The 17704-nt window shown below is 41.5% G+C and overlaps 2 protein-coding genes across 2 annotated transcripts in view; one reads left to right on the top strand and one right to left on the bottom strand.

The window, feature by feature from the left end:
• Positions 1 to 14507, top strand: part of SLC2A12 (solute carrier family 2 member 12) — a 50773-nt gene extending 36266 nt beyond the window's left edge. The window contains 4 exon segments of the mRNA XM_054569999.1: positions 1432 to 1554; positions 7018 to 7150; positions 12900 to 12963; positions 12965 to 14507. Coding sequence (XP_054425974.1) covers positions 1432 to 1554; positions 7018 to 7150; positions 12900 to 12963; positions 12965 to 13033 — 389 coding nt within the window. The 3' untranslated portion in view covers positions 13034 to 14507.
• Positions 14508 to 16028: 1521 nt separating this feature from the next.
• Positions 16029 to 17704, bottom strand: part of TBPL1 (TATA-box binding protein like 1) — a 29060-nt gene continuing 27384 nt past the window's right edge. The window contains exon 7 of the mRNA XM_054569997.1: positions 16029 to 17273. Within this exon, the coding sequence (XP_054425972.1) occupies positions 17194 to 17273 (80 nt within the window). The 3' untranslated portion in view covers positions 16029 to 17193. The remainder of the gene's footprint in view (positions 17274 to 17704) is intronic.

The raw sequence follows: 17704 nt of genomic DNA, 5'->3' as shown, positions 1-17704 counted from the left end.
TAGAATCATAATCGTGTTCTTTTTCTTACAGTTTCTTCTAGGCCCTAACGGTAATCCTCCATAGATTTACTTGGAAAAGATAACCAAGAAAAACATGTTTTTCCTGCTCTCTTCTGTTATTTAATTTATTTTTCTTACTTTAAAACAGCAAATTTACTATGAGCAGATGTTTTCTCTGCAGAGAGTGATAATGTGATGGAAGACGTTGTTAAATTAGAGGCACAGCTGACTGCTTCATTCTGGCGTGGGCGGCCATGTGGTCGCTGGCCGGTGAGGTCTCTCTCCTGCTTCTTGCTTCTTCGTCCGACTGCCTCCTCTGGGCTGGGACTATGCAGATGGTTGGCATATAAATGCTGGCTTTTGAACACAAGGTGACTTAGTTAGCAGTGAGCCAGGCCTGGAGCAGCTCCTTAGTCCCCCTTTCCTCAGAACTAAACATGTTTGTACACCACATTTAATTATTCATTAACAAATATTCATTGAGCCACCATCGTGACTAAAGAGCATGGGTTCCAGAGGCTGATTGCCAGGGCTTAATGCCACGCCTGCTTCTTAGAAGCCCCGTAATCACATAGGAGCCCCGTGACCTTGGCTCATTATGAACTCCTTTATGCCTCAGTTTCCTCTTCTATAAAAGAGGGACAGTAATTGTCCTTGTCTTGTAGGGTTTTCTGAGGATCAAAGGAGATAAGGTTTGTAAAGTGCTCAGCTCATTGTAGGAACTGGCAGCCATTTTTTTAGGCAAACTTGGTTTGATTGGCTGTGAGCAGGAAACAAGTTAATTTGCCCCTCCTCTTTCTAATTCTGTCAGCCAGGTCCTATAAGGTTCCCTGTCACTCTCAGGTAATAAAAAGGTTTTCTGATCAGTTTTCATGCCATGAAGAGTCTCCTTTCAAAAATTCAGCTGTTTAGTCTGGTACACCAATCAAACCTTGGAGCTCTATTTAAGTTAGAGCTGTGCTCTAACTAGCTTGCCCAGGCCAGGAAGTCCAAGTAGAAATGAGAGTAGCCACCTCCTTCCTCGGAACCTCTTAGTTTTATTTCCAATCCACTCAGTAGCTGTGATGTTGGATTTCCCCAAGGTCAGGGGCAAAGGAGATTACAGGGAAGGGCCCAGAGGTATAGCAGGTAGAACTAAGAGCTGACCTTGAGGTTCTGTGCTTGGTGGGTGGCTCCACCCCCTGCCCCTCTCATTTGCATTTGCCAGGCCTGTGTCACATACAGTACTTTAACTCCCTTCCCCTGCTCTGAGGACCATTGTCAGACTCTCTCAGGGTTTCTCACTTGGCCGGAGGTTCGGAGAAAGCACATGGCCCTGATCTCCAACCACAAATCACTCAGGACTAGGGTGGAGAACTGTGGGCTGCCCCTCAATTGCAATGGCTTTTTGATCATTCTGCCGCTCCCCGCCCCCTCTGCCTTTTCCTCTAGTGCCCTGGCTGGTGCTCAGCGAGATTTTTCCTGGTGGAATCAGGGGACAAGCCATGGCTTTAACTTCAAGCATGAACTGGGGCATCAACCTCCTCATCTCTCTGACGTTTTTGACCGTGACCGGTAAGGATGCGTCCTTTTCCTCGAATGTCTTTGTGTTCCTAGGACAAATGTAAGGGAAGCACACTCACCTAGAAATCATTTTACTGTGGATGCTTTCAGGCACATTCTGAAGTAGAGGGAGTGGCAAGGAGCCTGACGTACCTACCACCCAACTTAAAGAGTTGCCAACCTTAATTCACGTATAACCTCACCTGTTCTTCCTCCCACATTAGGTTAAGACACGTCTCAAACACAATGTCATTTGTCTATGAAATTTCAGCATGGATCTCTAAAAAATAAGACATGTGAAAACTATAAACACAATATCATTATCAACTTAAACATATTAATAAATATCTATTAATAAAAAAATTTGGTATCAATGCACAGTCTCCGTTCACATTCTTCAAAGTGTCTTATAATTTTCTATATTTTGTTTGTTTGAATCACAATCCAAATGTACAACTTATAATTGATGATATGTCTCTTAAAATTTGTAGGTTTCATCTTCATTTCTCTTCCCTCCTCTCTACTTGATATTCTTAATGAAGAAACTGGGTCATTCGTTTCATAGTTTGCCTCAGGTGGGATTTTGCCGATTGTCATCACACGGCGTGGCCTCTGTCTCTTGTGTTTCCTATAAACTGTTATCTAGACCTAGAGTTTTCAGATTTAGACTTTCTTGTTTCTTTGTTTGCAGATCCTGTCACTGGTGACTGCGTGTGTCTTGCCATCAGAGGCTTATTTTGTTTGCTTGCCTCCTACTATGTCACGTCACTTCCTTTGGGAACCATTGCTCAGATCCGTTATCTACCTTCTAGCCTTCCTTCTAATTTTTTATCTGTATTACTTCTCTAAGGAGGCATTTCTTCTATAACTATTAGAAGGAGTTTCTGATAACTAATACTTATTTGCCTACCCTAACATATGGATCATAGAAGAAAGGAAAGCTTTCTCTTTGTTTTTCAGTTTTTGAAATAATGAGGTGGTTCCCCTGCATCCTCCAAAAATGACCAAGGAGTTGAGGTTTCTCTCTTTCCTTTTCTTCTTTATACATAGACATACGTATATAGAGAGGCTGCAAACAAAGAAACAAAATCTAAACCTCCTCAAGCCTTTAGATCTAGATAGCAGTTTACAGGAAACACAAAGGACAGAAAGTCATGTGATCTGATGACAATCAGCAAAATCGTGCCTGGGGAGAACTACTAAACAAATGACCCAGTGTTTTTCATGAACTGTAAAGTGTGGGGGAGAGTGGGGAGAAATGGAGCTAAAACCTGCTGATTTTAAGAGACATTGGGTCAGTTGTAAGTCCTGCAGTTGGGTCATGATTCAAAGTATAAAAAAATAATTATAAGACTATGGGAAAAATGTGAATAATATGCATATATTATGTATAAATTTTCAAAAGTGGATGCACACTTAAAAATGTGCCTATCTATATACATATATATGGTATTTCTGAATCTTGTCAACCACTTTTTTTAAGTACACCTACTTCTGGAACTTTTGGAGTTGTTAAATAAGTATGGTTTGAATTTTTTATATAAAACTAAAATGTGTGTCCCCTGCCTACTTTTTTAGAAATAGCCCAAGATGCCCTCCCAAGCTGCTTTTCCATATGAATGGCTGGTCTTGGCTCATGATTCACAACTTCCTAAATCCTCTCAAACAAGCAACAGTTGGCCCCAGTGAGCCTGAGGCCAGGTCCTAGCAGCAGCTGCCTAGATTCACAGCTTGGCTTCGCCTGGGAATCTCCAAACTCAGCACAAACCCAGCTCAAATTGCTTTATAGCTCAGGTAGAGTGGCCCCAGGCAAAACACAGGTGGGGGCTGACTTTGGCCTGCACCACCCAGGAAACCCCAGGGCCAGCGCACCCAGTGGGAAGCTACAGACCACATCGGAGCACCACCACCCTGCCCTGGCATAACTGATCCTCCACGGAGGGGAGAGGGTGGTGGTAAGTGGTCACAGCCAATCCTTGCAGGTGACTGGCTTGGGAAATCACTCCCATGATCTGCCAACAACAACCAAGGCTCAACTGCAAGAGGAGGGTGTCCATACAAAGAGCGCACCTCAAGTTCCCAGCTTGGTTGATAGGGGAGGCTGTGGCACTGGATGCTGCAGGACACCTACTACATCAGGCCATGCTACATGAAGTCAAAGCAGCTCTACCTAATACATAGAAACAAACACAGGGAGGCTGCCAAAACGAGGAGACAAAGAAGCATGGCACACATGAAAGAACAGATCAACACTCCAGCAAAGGAGGTAAACAAAATGGGTGTAAGCAATCCATTAGATGCAGAATACTGTTTATAAGGATGCTCAAAGAACTTAATGAGGACCTTAACAGCATAAAAAAGATCCAGTTAGAAACGAAGGATACACTAATTGACATAAAGAACAATTTACAGGGAAACAACAGTAGGGTAGATGAAGCTGAGAATCAAATAAATGATTTGGAACATAAGGAAGTAAAAAACAACCAATCAGAACAACAAGAAGAAAAGAGAATTCCAACCCCCCGCCTGCAAAAAAAAAAAAAAAAAAAAAAATTGAGGATAGTGTAAGCAACTTCTGGGACAACTTTAAGCAATCCAACATCTGCATAATATGGGTGCGAGAAAGAAAAGAGAGAGAGCAAGACATTGGAAATCTATTTGAAAAAAAAATGAAAGAAGTTCCCTAATTTGGTGAAGGAAATAGACATGCAAGCCCAGAAAGCATAGAGAGTCCCAAACAAGATGAACATAAAGCGGTTCACCCCAAGACACATCATAATTAAAATGCCAAAGGTTAAAGATAAAGAGATGGGAAGGGGTGTGCGGGAGAATGGGTGGGAAGTGAGGGGATTAAGAAAAAGAAATAGGTGGTTACAGAATAGCCATGGGGATGTAAAGTCAGCATAGGAAATGGAGCAGCCAAAGAACTTGTATGTATGACCTGTGGACATGAATGAGGGTGGGGGATTGCCTGACGGGGTGGGGGGTGCTGGGTGGAGGGGGACAAAGGGGAAAGGGTCAGGACGACTGCAATAGCATAATCAACAAAATAAAATGAAATAAAATTAATTAAAATAAAATACATACATACATACATACATAATTTAATTTTCCAAGTAAAAGCTGGAATGACGGCAAGCCCTTGGACACCAACCGTTATATTGCAAGTTCGGCTCCATCAGTAAACACAGTGTTCCAGAGAGACAGACGTCCTCTGCAATGCTCATGACACAGCTGTAGTATTGCGTGCAGCTCTGAGTAAAGCTTTTTAAGGAGATTGTTTAAGTATTTTCAGAGGGTTGCAGCATGCGCACCAACCAAGTGCAAACTGGATGACACGGGCACACGACCTATTGTTTCTGAGCTCAAGGGGTTCACTGCTTGGGTGTTCTCAGTAGGTTCACTGCTTGAGTGTTCTATTCAAGAATGAGATGTGTGAGGCATGTTTGTTGCAAGATAGTTTTATTTGCTTACAGCTAGTAAAGGAGACAGGATAGATATCCAAAGCTCTTGCCTCCTGGAAGGGAGGCTTAGCGTTGCTTCTATACATACACCTACATGTAGCTACACTTACTAGGTTGGGTTCCTATCAAGCTTATCCTCTTCCCAGCTGGTCTGAAAATACTGTGCTACATTTTAACATTTAGCAAAAATAGCACTTAGTAAGAAGGACTCACACCTTGAATGAGCTTGACATGTCAGGACAAGCAAGAATGAGACGCTTGTCCTAACGTTACGGCTTGTGAAGAACAGTTGCAAGAGTTTAGGGGGTTTGATTCGGACAGAGGATGCCCAGGGAAGGGGTAGAGATGCACAGAAACACTGGAGCGCTGCCTTGTAGAAGGCATGGGGAAAGCTGATCCAGAGGACACAGCAGAACCTCTGAGTCCAACTTCCTGAAAGGTGGCCTTGCACTTAGGAGTTGGTAAGGGATACTTTTTTAACAGGCAGGGTCGGCTCACCATGCAGAGAGAATCTTTCTAAAGTGGTGAGCCCTCTGTTACTGGAAGTGCTCAAACAGATTAGGGGACAAGTTTGATGAGACTTTCTCTTGGTTTTTTTTTTCTACTTTCTATATTCTGGTTTTATGCTCCAGAAGGGAAGAAGGACTAAGTCTACGAGCACTTTATTAAGCATTCACTTGGGCAAAACCGTGTACCAGCAGCAAGAAATGCACAGAGGAATCAGTTTAAATGAAGTGCTATTCCTCATTCCTGCTTCTCCCCTCCTCAGCACAGCGGGCTGGCCAGTGGCAGTGTGCTTAGCTCCCTCCGCACTGCATTTATGGAACTGCCTCGAACACAATTATTCTGTCAGTTTTCCTGACTGACCAATCGTGATTTGTGGCAGCAGCTGTTAAGGGCTCCAGCCTGCGGTTGGTCTGAGTCTCTGTTCAACAAGAGCCAGCTCCCTGCTCACTCCCCTCTGCCACACTGGACCTTTTCTGCTGACACAAATGCATGCTCAAGTGCACAGCGGGCCACCTCTCACCAATTAACATACCTTGACCTTGGTCAGTACGACAAAGGGACTGTGCCTTTGGCTAGAAGTGGCCAGAGAGAAAACAAGGCTGGCAAGTGAGATCCATCCTGCTTCTCACTGCTGCAGCTGAGCAAGTAAATGTCTTTTCTTAAAACCATTATCACTTTTTTTCTCTGAATCTAGGAAGAAGCATTGCAAATACGCTAGCAACTAAAAGATAAAATATTGCCAACGTGAAGTGACTTATTCAATTCAAAATAAAGGCCCTGGCCGGTGTGGTTCAGTTGTTTGGAGCACTGTACCGCACACCAAATTGTTGGGAGTTTGATTCCTGCCTTGGGCACATACGTAGGTTGCGGGTTCGATCCCTGGTTGGGGCGCAGATGTGGGAAAACCAGTCGATGTTTCTCTATCTTCCCGCTCACCGCCCCCTTCTCTCCCTCTAAGTCAAAAATCAATAAACATTTTAAAATAAACAAACAAACAAACATAGAATTTGGTTACTTAAAAAAATCAATTAAAAAAATCAGAGTAAAGAAGGGTGAGTTTGTTCCAAGAAAGTCCATCTGTATCAATATGTCTTTAAAATTTCCATTAATAGAAACCAAACTGCTACAGCAGTAATTCCGAGAGAGGAATCGAGGAGCACAAAGAGGGAGAGGAGGAGTTTTACCCTCCTCTTTATTTCGGTGTTGTTTCAGATTCTATTTTTGCAAGGAGCAAAACAAAAATCACCCTCACCAAAAGGTAGCATTGGATTTAAATTGTAACGGTTACCAGGCTGGTATTTATTCTAACGCAGGAAGCTGGGGTAGTTTGTCAACATGAAACGTTCAGAGGCTGGCTGTAGTTTAATTTCTATTGCTATTTCCCAGGATACTGAGTGTTTGAAAATACCTACGTTTTTATATATGCTCTAAGAAGTGGCTGTCCACAAGTGAGATCAAAGCAACGGAAAACCAATCTCTGACCGGTTTCTTTCGTCCTTCACAGATCTCGTCGGACTGCCCTGGGTGTGCTTTACGTATGCAGTCATGAGCGTGGCAGCCCTGGTGTTTGTTGTTGTGTTTATACCTGAGACAAAGGGATGCTCTTTGGAGCAAATATCAATGGATCTGGCAAAAGCGTAAGTATGAGGTGCATTGCTCTCTGAACAGCCCCCTTTGGTCAGAAATGCAGCTTTTATATACAACTAAATCATCATAATATTTGAACTTATTTTAGGATATTCTCTCTGGTGTGGAACCAACCATAGCACACGATTCCCGTTTCTCGGCCATGTATTTAGTTGGGTGAGTCACCCAAGGAATCAGAATAGTCGGTGTTTTTAACAAGTGAACCTTTCAAAGCTCTTCTCAGCAATGATCAAAGAACTCCTCTCATCTCCTAGCTCCCCCTCTGCCCCCAACACCACGGGATCTCTGTTTGGGGTTCAGGGTAGACCCTGGAAGGTTGGGCTCACCCTGGGCTAGAACCGCGGCCTCAGTTCTTCATCTCTGTCACACTCGCCAGTCTGTTTAAACCCTCAACACGTGTTAAGGCTGAGATTATCAGGGAAACTTGGCGTCAATGTCTACGATTATTCCAAATATGGCACATGGCAAGTTTAAGGAAGATTGAGAGTCTCTTAGGTGAATAGGCATGCAGAAAGCTGGTTAAATAAATTTCCCATGGAAACATTGCTTTAACAAGGTAACTTAGAAGTAGGCTGGGAAAAACTCTTTCTTTTGGTAGAACTCACAGCTCTAAGTGCTGAAACAGGCCTGGGGAAGGGGGTGTCGCACCGAGGCCGGGAATGAAGGGGAACTTGTTTCTCTTCCTAGGATTCAGTCCTTATGCCTGAAAGTGCAGAGATACCTGTTCTTGGGTTTTAATAAAATGGGAGGAAACTACACATGTAGTTTGTGACGTTCTTCTAAAGATACTTTCAATACACTAGAGAGAAATGTATGACTGCTACTGAAATTGTGGGCACGGTGATTCTTCGGGTTTTATTTGAAGGAAGAATAAACCTGAAATGATGGTAGCCATATATATTTATATGGGCCAAACTGTTGATCCTGGTTTATTAGGGTGCACAGTAAGCAAGATTGTGGAAAATCTTCTATGTTGTACTTTATACACTTTTAAATGGTTCACATTTTAGAAACATATCATGTTAGTACGCAGAAAAAGTTCCCTTAATTCAAGCCATAAGTTAAATTACAGTTGTAGGGCTAATTTTCAATAAAGATAAGGCCTTGTTTTCAAAGAAGAAAATGACACATTCATTTACAAAAAGAAATACAATTGTCAGGAAGGCAATGGCTGTGTGGGTCACGGGTGTGATTAAATCTCTGATCTGTGCAGGGGGAGGAGGGAGAGGTCTGTGTTCAGATACGTGAGACCTGCTGGCTCTGCCGCACCACTGCCTTCCACCGCTTCTGCTGCTACTTATTTGTTCATCTCTTTGTTGACCATCCCCTAGGGACCAGATGCTGTACCAGGAAAGAATGGAAGCTACAGGAGGGAAAGAATCCATCATTTCTTTACTTTATTTAAGAGGCAGACAAGAAAACAGACCATTGTAATACAGTGCATTGGAAGGCACAAAGAGAAGTATTATTGGAGGGATTCACCTGTAAAAACTTCCTGAAAAAGTCAATGCCAGGGCAGCCTTGAGAGCGTTATCCGGGCGAAGAGGAATGTGGGGAGTCCAAGGAAGGATCCCAGGAAGAGGCCCGCGCACTCCTGGGCCGGCATGAAGAGGGCAGGTTCTGAGCTGGGGATGGAGAGATGAGCCCACAGCACGGGGCGGGGAGCAGTCAGGAAAGGTCTTCTTCGTCTCGGTAAAGAATTTGGATTTTATCCTGAGAGTAGTGCTATATGATTACAACAACCGGGCAGGGGAGAAAATTAACCGGATTTTTGAAGAAGCACTTTGGCAAAATCTGGCAAATGGGAAGGGGAGCTGCCGAATGAGGGAGGCTAAGAGGAGTGTGTGGAGGAGTCAGACAGGAGACTAGGGGGCTGGCTGGGGCGCAGGGATGGCACCTCCCAGCTCCGAGCTAAACGGAAGAGGCCCCTGAGGGTACAGGGAACGGGGATCTCTCTCACACAGGGCACTAAGCCAGCATATGATGGGACAGTCACTGAAGACAGACCTCGAGCAGGAGAAAGAGCAGGTTTGGGAGGCAGGAGTCTGGTGGCTGGTTGGGGACGACACTGAGTTCAGTGTGTATGGACTGTGAGGCACCTACGGAACACACAAGTGAAGGGGCAAGAAGGCAAGTGTTCGCTGGGAGCAGGAGTGAGGAGCAATGCCTACGCTGGAGAAATAGATTTGGTCCTTAACAGAGATCCACGTTTTGCGGAGTCTAAGCTTTTGAGGGTCCACTTTAAGAAAAATATGACAAATTTTGAATGCAAAATTACACATGACTATGTGGGTCTCGGAAGGGGCTATGCAGGTGGGGTCCTGGGCTTACGCTTTGTTGGTTTTATGGGAACCCACCTTGTGTATATGTACTTTTGAGTTACCCATCTACTAGCTGGGAGAGCAAACCTTCCTAAGGGTTTGTTTAAACCCATGTGAGCAATACTAGCTAAAACACTGAAGCAGGGGGAAAATAGTAATAAGTTAATCGAAGGAAACAACCCTATTATCACTGCCTATTTCCTTCTTTCTTAGGAAGTTTAACTTGCAAGCAGAGTGTTCTGGGTGAGTTAGGAAACCTTTAGATCTATTTTTCACAGGGGGCTGTCAGAAAGCATCAAACTGCAAACCAAATGCAAATGTATAAGGCAAAACTTAAGAACGGCCCATCACCTAGTGGATCTACAGAATAAGACATCCCCTAAGAACGTGTGATTTAAAACTGAACAAAACTATTCCATCATATGGGGTAGGGAAGGAATCAGTCTAAATTAGTAAGACGGAAGTAAGAAATGTTTTTGAAAGGATCATATTTCTGGTACGTTTGAGTCACACAATGATTCCATCTTAAAATCGAGACCCTATCGAAAGAAAGTTAAAAATTGCAAAGTATGAGAGATCCAAAACCAAGGTACTGTCCACCCCTAGACAGACGACACAAGGACTGGGAGGTTGGCGCTGAAGAACGAAACCAGATAAGCACATCGGTGCAGAGAATTACAGAAGATGAGGTGGCACAATAATTCTGCATTTTAAACTCCCTTGGAGCAGGAGCAGCAGTATCTGCTGGGTGTATCCATGTGGCAAGGCCTAGTCCTGATGGCGGGCCGGAAACAGTTGCTTTAAAAAAACTCTTGGCAAACTCCTATTTATGCAACACTAGAGAGGCTGGGGCTTGTCTTGGCTTGAAGCAGACAGTTGGCAAAGGCTTTAAAAATGAAAATGTAAGAATTGTATAGATTGATCAAAGTATGTATGAAATACGCATGTTAAACAAGCTTCCCTGGAGGGAAATGTCAGAGGCAGGAATAAACATAAAATACATAATGGCATTGAAGTTACTGAACCAGGGAAGTAAATGTGGGGTGGCAGAAAGCCCAGGGAACCTGCGAGGACAGGGAAGCTGAAGTGATCCTGAAAGCTGAGGAAGGACACTGCTGAGTGACGGGAGTCTATGAACTTAGGAGTTAAGGAGACAATGACTCAATTTTTGTCACCTGGAAAACGGATGACCCTGATGTGTATATCTGAATGATTTGCTAAGGAGAAAAGAAACTATAATATGAAATTAACTCCAAATGTGATCCTATCCATTGCATAACATTTTCCTTTCTGGCATTTGGAATTGGGTCCTTTTACTGCTATTCCTACCAGCCTGAGGAAACAAATATTCTCCCAAGGTTGTTAAGTTTCACATAAAATAAATAGTGATTCAGCTGAGATGTCAGGAAAGATTTCAGCAACAATGTAATTTGAAAGGATTTTATTTTAAACTTCTGCCCTGTAAGTTACAAACTGAAAATGGGATGTTTGCCACATGCGCTATTTCAGCTGCGACTTTTCTCCAATTCAGCTGGAAATATATAAACCCAACAAGTTCTTGTTTTTGTAAACATTTTAGTTCTGAGGCCTGTTTTTCACTTCTAATAGTTAATGTGGCCATTCCTTTCTTCATTCATCCAAATTAATTTATTCAGTAAATATTTACTGAGCATCTACTATGTGCTAGGCATCTTCTACGTCTTACAATTAATCAATGAGCAAAAATGCACTGACAAAAATTGCGATTGGGGGCTACTCTTGATTGAGCTGAGAAATTACTCTGAGAGGTTGCATTTACGATAAAATCTGGGTGACAATCAAGAGCCAACACTGCCAAGACAGGGGGAAGGAGAATTCAGGAAGAGAGAACAGTTAGTGCAAAGGATAAACCGGAAACACTTGACCCATTCTAGGAACCAGAAGAAATCCGGAGGCTGCAATCTTTGAGATGCAGTTAGAAAGTCAGTAGCCTGGTGTGTAGGGGTTTATAAGCAGAGTGAGTTTGGATTCATTCTAAGTGTAATGGGAAGCTACAAAAGTATTTTAAGCAGAGGAATGACGCGCTCTAGTTTACATTTTAAGGGTTACCAGATGCGCCTCTGCACTCACACAGATGAACCTGGCTGAGAAAGCGCACAAGGGGAGGGCCGAGTCTCATGACGGCTGACCTGCAGCGGCCCTCAGGGCTGCCTGGCCGTCCCACTCGTCCTGGTCCATTAACTGCTCCTCTCCCAGACCACTGCTCAGTAACACCTCTCTCTGGAAGCATCCCCATCGCTGCAACCCTCCTCCTTCCCTCTGATGGCCTTGCGCCTGACAATGAACAGTCGCGGGGGAACTTCCATAACCTCAGACATCCACCCCCCCATTGGTATGTGTATCCTACCACATTGCCGTTTCTCCCTGTTCTTTTAGCTCCATCATTCGTATGTGAAGCCAAACAGTTCACCTCCTTTCTCTTCTTTAGGACAGTCTCCAACAATTCTTCTTGCTCACTCCTGTGTCATCCTCAGAGTACCCTCCACTGGGTCTCTACTTCTCATTAGCATAGAAACCTGGTGTAATTTTTGTCCCATCTTCAAAATAATGAAAAAAGGTCTTTTGATCCCATTTTCATGTACTTGTCATGCTCCAGCCATATTGGTCTTTCCAAGAGTATAATTTCCTGCAAATTCTTCACTTGTTTCCCTTCCCAACTTCTTTCGTTTCAGGTTAAATGTTACTTTAGAGACACCAGCAGTATGTTGTCCCTCTGCCCCACCCCCCACAAAATGTCCTTTCCCTGCTTTCCTGTTTACTTTTCTCATTAGCATTTTCACCACTTGAGCTCATGTGCTTATGTGTACCCGCTCTAGTACCAGGCATGTTGCAGGCCATTGGTTAACTGGTTAAATTCCAGAAAAGAATATTTGAAAGGGGAGAAAGGTTCAAAGGTGAACTTCTTTTTTAATAAATGTAAAATATTAGAGCCTATTTTCATGCTGAGGGGAATAATCCTGTAGAAAAGAATTTGTTAATGCAGGAGTGCAGGAACAGTGCAAAAAAAAAAAAAAAAGATTATGTAGGTACAAATTTTGGAGGCACAGTCATAGAGTGTGAGAAATGGAAGAAAACGAGGGGACCCGGGATGCTGCCTCCGGGAGTGCTAAGGCCGCACCATCCTCGAACCCTCGCATATAGGACGCCCTGCATTGAGAAGACGCCTCACCCCTTCCCCTCTGCAGGGGACTGACCCATGTTCTGTGCTATGCTGAATTTTATGGTACATCAAGACTCTGTAATTTTTGAAAAACTGTCTTTTCTGCATAGCTAAAACATTAAAGCCCAGGAGGATTTAAGAAAAATAATAGCCTGCACATTTTTTTAAAGTACTGTAAACTAAGAATGACATTTTCATTAGTGCCTCTTTCTCTTTCAGGAACTATGTGAAAAACAACATTTGTTTTATGAGTCATCACCAAGAGGAATTAGCACCAGAACAACCCCCAAGAAGAAAAACCTCCAGAGCAGCTCTTGCAGTGTAGGGGACAACCAGAACCTTATACACGTTGATCCAGTATAAGAACATTTAGTATGATGTCTTCATACCAGTACTCACTGGCCACTCCCAGGTTTTGTCTTCAGTGTCATGAAGCTAGTTTTAAAGGGACACTCTGCAATTACCTTTAATCTCCACCCGCGGTAGGTAAATGAGGCATAAGGTCCCAAGCATCCATTGCTTTAAGCAGGACACCAGGTTAAAAACAAAACACTGTGTTTCAACACTTTCCACCTTTTCACAGAGCACCTTTGAAAAACTGAACTATAGTGATGGGATCTCCTTTTGCCTTAAGAAATGTATGTATACAGGCCAGGTGCAGCTTTATTATTCAGATACTAAGTGGTCTAAACACAAGCTTATAGTTTTCTTTTCTCCTACTAAGACACTACTTGCACGGGGTCTTGGGTAAAAAAGGGCCCAGACAAAATGTGGACAATTGCATATGTTCTACATTAGGATAGGTTCCTGGCTAGGATTTTAATAATTCTTAATTGCAGTTTAACAGGTACAAGGATTAGGCATCTTTTTTAGGAACTATAGTGTAATGCAAAGTATCTTTTATGAATCTCATATTAGCAGTATAAAATAATGTGAGAAGCAATTCTGCAATAGCTGAGAAAAATAAGCATCTTCCCATCCATTAAAAAAATATGAATAGAAAGGACAACTTGAAATTCCTGGGACCATATTTATTTAGAAGTAACTGTTAGTACAACATTAGGAGTCAGGCCATGAGGTTATTTATGCAAATCTCTAACCGATTAGATTTGACTTTTTTAGCCAAGCTTACACAAGTCTCTTTATAAGGCATTCACTTCATTATGCTCCACAGTTTTCTGCAATTCTTCACACTCCTCAGGATTATCACTACCTCAGGTTATGGCATACAGGCAGGCTATAGCCGATGCTGACTTCCAGGTGACTGCAGACCTTATTAATGACGTTCGGACATCAGGGCAGTCCCCTTACTACGTTCTTCCCTATGATGAAACTGACATCACCAACTGTAGCAGAAACCTGGGTTTTGCCCACACAACGGGTTGCTCTCTTGTGCATTTCTCCAGCTGAATTTTAAAAGTTGGTGAGGCAGTTTACCAATAGAATTTAGACATGATAGAAAGTCTACAATAAAGAATCTCAAACCACTTAAGCAGTAATTCATTAAATTACTAATATAAACTATGGAAGACACTCAAAAAACTTAAAAGAATGAATCTAACTTGAAAATGAATACAAAAATATGATTAACATGAAGAAGAGAATCCTGAGTCAAAAACAAAATCCCTTTCTGTTTAGCTTAGAATTTTCCTACTGGCACGTAACAGATTGTCCCAAGTTGGATATAAGGGTATGTAACCTACTATATTCCCTTGTAACAAAATGGAAGACTGATGTTAAGAAATAATAAAACTATATTATCAGAGACTCAGAATGGCTGAAAGTCCTGGTTCTGAAACGTTCTACCATGGTTAAAACTGGCAGGGGAAGCCATCAGAAAAGGAGATTTGAGATCTGAATTCTGCCAAGGTACATTTCATATGCACATGGGAGCATGCACTGCCGACCCTCTTTTGTTTTGGAAGAAGGGAAAGTGCGTTCTGTAGATGTTCACTAAGAAATTCACTCTGAACCTTTGGTGAAATTATGTTGAGAGAAAAATAATATCAAGATAGGTAATCAATTTTTTTCCTTTGCCAAGTATCACAGAATGTAAGATATTTAACAAAATTATTACAGCTTTTCTTTGAAGTTCAAATGCTGTATTTACTTTTGATATTTCTTAGCCATTCATTGTTAATTGGCAGGGAAGTGTTTCAAACCTATTATTAGATTTATTACTAGTGACTTTAACTTTAGTATCTTAAAACTCTTGTATTTCACTGTCCTGAGTCTATAACCAAATGATTCTATCTTCAAACTAATGTTTACCCAATACACTCCCAATCAGAGCTTTTGGGTTTTCAAAAATAAAAAGGGAAAACACTTATAATCTGTAGGCCTATATCCAGTTTTTATTTATAAAAGCCTTTACAGCACTTGTGCAAAGCCAGCAGAAGACACCAGTCCTGCCCACTTCTCACCAGCGCCGCCAGGTTTTGTTGGTTATGCATGACACGCACTCTCCCCTCCACACCCGCCCAGCCCCAGCCCCCGCCCCCGGTGATGCCCTGACGGCAGCTCTGAAACCAGACCCGGGCCATCTGTCTCTTTTTCCCCCCGGAAAGCGTTTTTGATGAGCCACTCACTTATCTACCTAGTTTTCAAGTCACTCAAATACTGAAAATGTTATGATATCTGGTTATGTAACCAACCATATAATCATGCTTTTTCCCCATCTGTATTTCTTTTTTTGGGAACACAACAAAAGAGGTCACTTATTAATTACTGTTAATTAAAACTAAGTGGAAAAACCTCAAATTTTTAAAAGGCTTCCCAGAACTTGTAACTTTTTCATTGAATTTTATTCTCTTTTATGAGGTGATCTATCCTACTGGAACTTTAAATGAAAGCAAGTAAACACAAATGTAAAAAAACAGAAGTCTGAAAATCACAAAAAAGTTTTTCACACAAAATATAAAAGTCAGTCTGCACCTCACCCCACGCCCCCGCCCCCTCAACCTTACGAGGTAGTGAGTAACAGAGGAGGGGAGGGGATGGAGAAGATAAAAATAAAATGATATGTACTGTACAGTACAGTGCTTAAGCTAAGTTTTCAAGATTTTATAATATGGTAAAGAATATGTACTAGAATGTGGAGGTTAAGGTATTGCAATTTGTCACAAATGTTTCAAACATTCTGGCAATTCAGGTTTTAGAGGAAGATTGTGTTGGAATATCGTCTCTACTGAGAAGCTAGTTTAATTCTGGACTCAGTTTTATTTTCCAAGTAAAAATCACTGTCGGTTTTATGTTTAGTATAAACATGTAAATGCACGTGGCAGAGCACATCGGCAGCTTGATTCTGTGTTACCATCCCAGGGCTCCTTGGTGAGCCAGAGAGCCGTTGTTTCACAAATGCGTATTTATTATAACTTGAGGGGTAGCTATCCTATACACTGGATAATCACTTTTTAGCTCCATTAAGACAGAAAGGGGAAAGACGTATCTTGAAAAATGGCTTTCAAGTTCAAGCTGAACTAGATTATGGTACTGTGGTACAGAGGCAGCTTGTGGACACTTTTTGTTGAAACAGCACAATATATCAACTTTTGAAAAGACTATTTAATATAGCCTTAAGTACCAACTTAAGATTATTTCCTACAACTAGGGTTGAGTCTTTGCAGAATACAAAAAGGTACACGTGAGGTCCAATCCGTCACAGCTTCTTTTTCATATCCGTCTCATAAGTAAGAGGTTTCTTTTTTTAAAACTACAATTTCGTAACTTTTAAAAGATATTTAACATTTCTATCATATTAAATTAGCAACATAAAATATTATGCTTAATCTATAAAATTCTACTCTGGTTCCCTAGATTTTATATACATGTTTTTATTTCTAACCTGCAAGAAAAAAAATCCTATTTGATATTTGGTAACAGAGCATTAAAAGATCCTATATACATGTAGCACATATATTTACAAAATACACTTCAAAAAGAAGCCAACACACTTTAGCAAAAGTCTGAGCTTGCATAGATTAAAAAAAAAAAAGAATTAGGAATACAATTTTTATTAAAATAGAAAATGGGGAATAAAAGTTACAGAATGGATATGAAGAGAGACCTTTTCCAAACTTTTATTTGTGCACATTCAATTGAAAAAGATAACTTTTACAGGTTCTTTGGTGCCCATATTCAGCATACAAAAATGTAAAAGACTATTCACAAATAAAACACATTAGCTCAAACTGGAAAAAACTAACAACAAAACAATTCAAGGTAGTGCACACTGTGACAGCTCTGCTTGTGGGGACATGAGAATTACTGCGAAAATAAATAGAATGTCCTTCTGAAAAAGCAGCAAAGTCATGTCTTGTAAACTTCCTTTTTATATTACAGCAAAGTTTGAAATAAAATCCAAAGGGACTGGAGCTTACACTGTAGCCGTGAATGAATAAAAGAGTCTATTTCCTCAATTACTGTTGGTCCAGTTTTCCTTTTGTTTTGAGTCCAATGTGCAGCAGGTTTTAAAAGGTGCTCAGTTAGGGATTCTAACCAATTAAGTGATGAATTATAAAATTTCTTTCCTGCTTTCAAACACAAATGGGTAAATCTGCTCCACAGCCGTAGCAACAGCCTTGACATTGGGCCCTGCACCAAACACAGTGGAAGACAGGGTGAGAGGAGGCAGAGGTCACTAGGAAAAGAGTTCATTTCTCAGACTCAAAAATATCCAAGCAGCTTTGGAGTTATTGTTTAAAAAAACCCTACACAATTATACACATAGTCATAATAAAAATCAAGAGAATACATTTTTTTCCTGGACAATGAAAGGGAATCTGAAACAAAAATTTATTCATCTTGTGTTAGGGCGCCAGTTTGAAAACAGAGTATGTAAAAAAGCTGCACACAAACTATTATGAAAGAGAATAAAAGGCACTACAATATGCTTATAAAAGGAAGAAATGACAAATGGGCCTTGAAAAAACTATTATCCTTTTGGTCACCGTTGTCTGGCTCATGGTTAAGCTATGACTGAAGCTCACAGGAGTACTGAGAAACCCAGCAGAGTAAAACAAAGC

Source organism: Pteronotus mesoamericanus, unplaced genomic scaffold (genome assembly GCF_021234165.1).
Source record: "Pteronotus mesoamericanus isolate MK-2021 breed Mesoamerican mustached bat unplaced genomic scaffold, CSHL_Meso_final contig_20, whole genome shotgun sequence".
NCBI classification, from domain to species: domain Eukaryota; kingdom Metazoa; phylum Chordata; class Mammalia; order Chiroptera; family Mormoopidae; genus Pteronotus; species Pteronotus mesoamericanus.
Note: the sequence above shows the minus strand (reverse complement) of the source record. Positions and strands in the feature narration are given on the sequence as shown.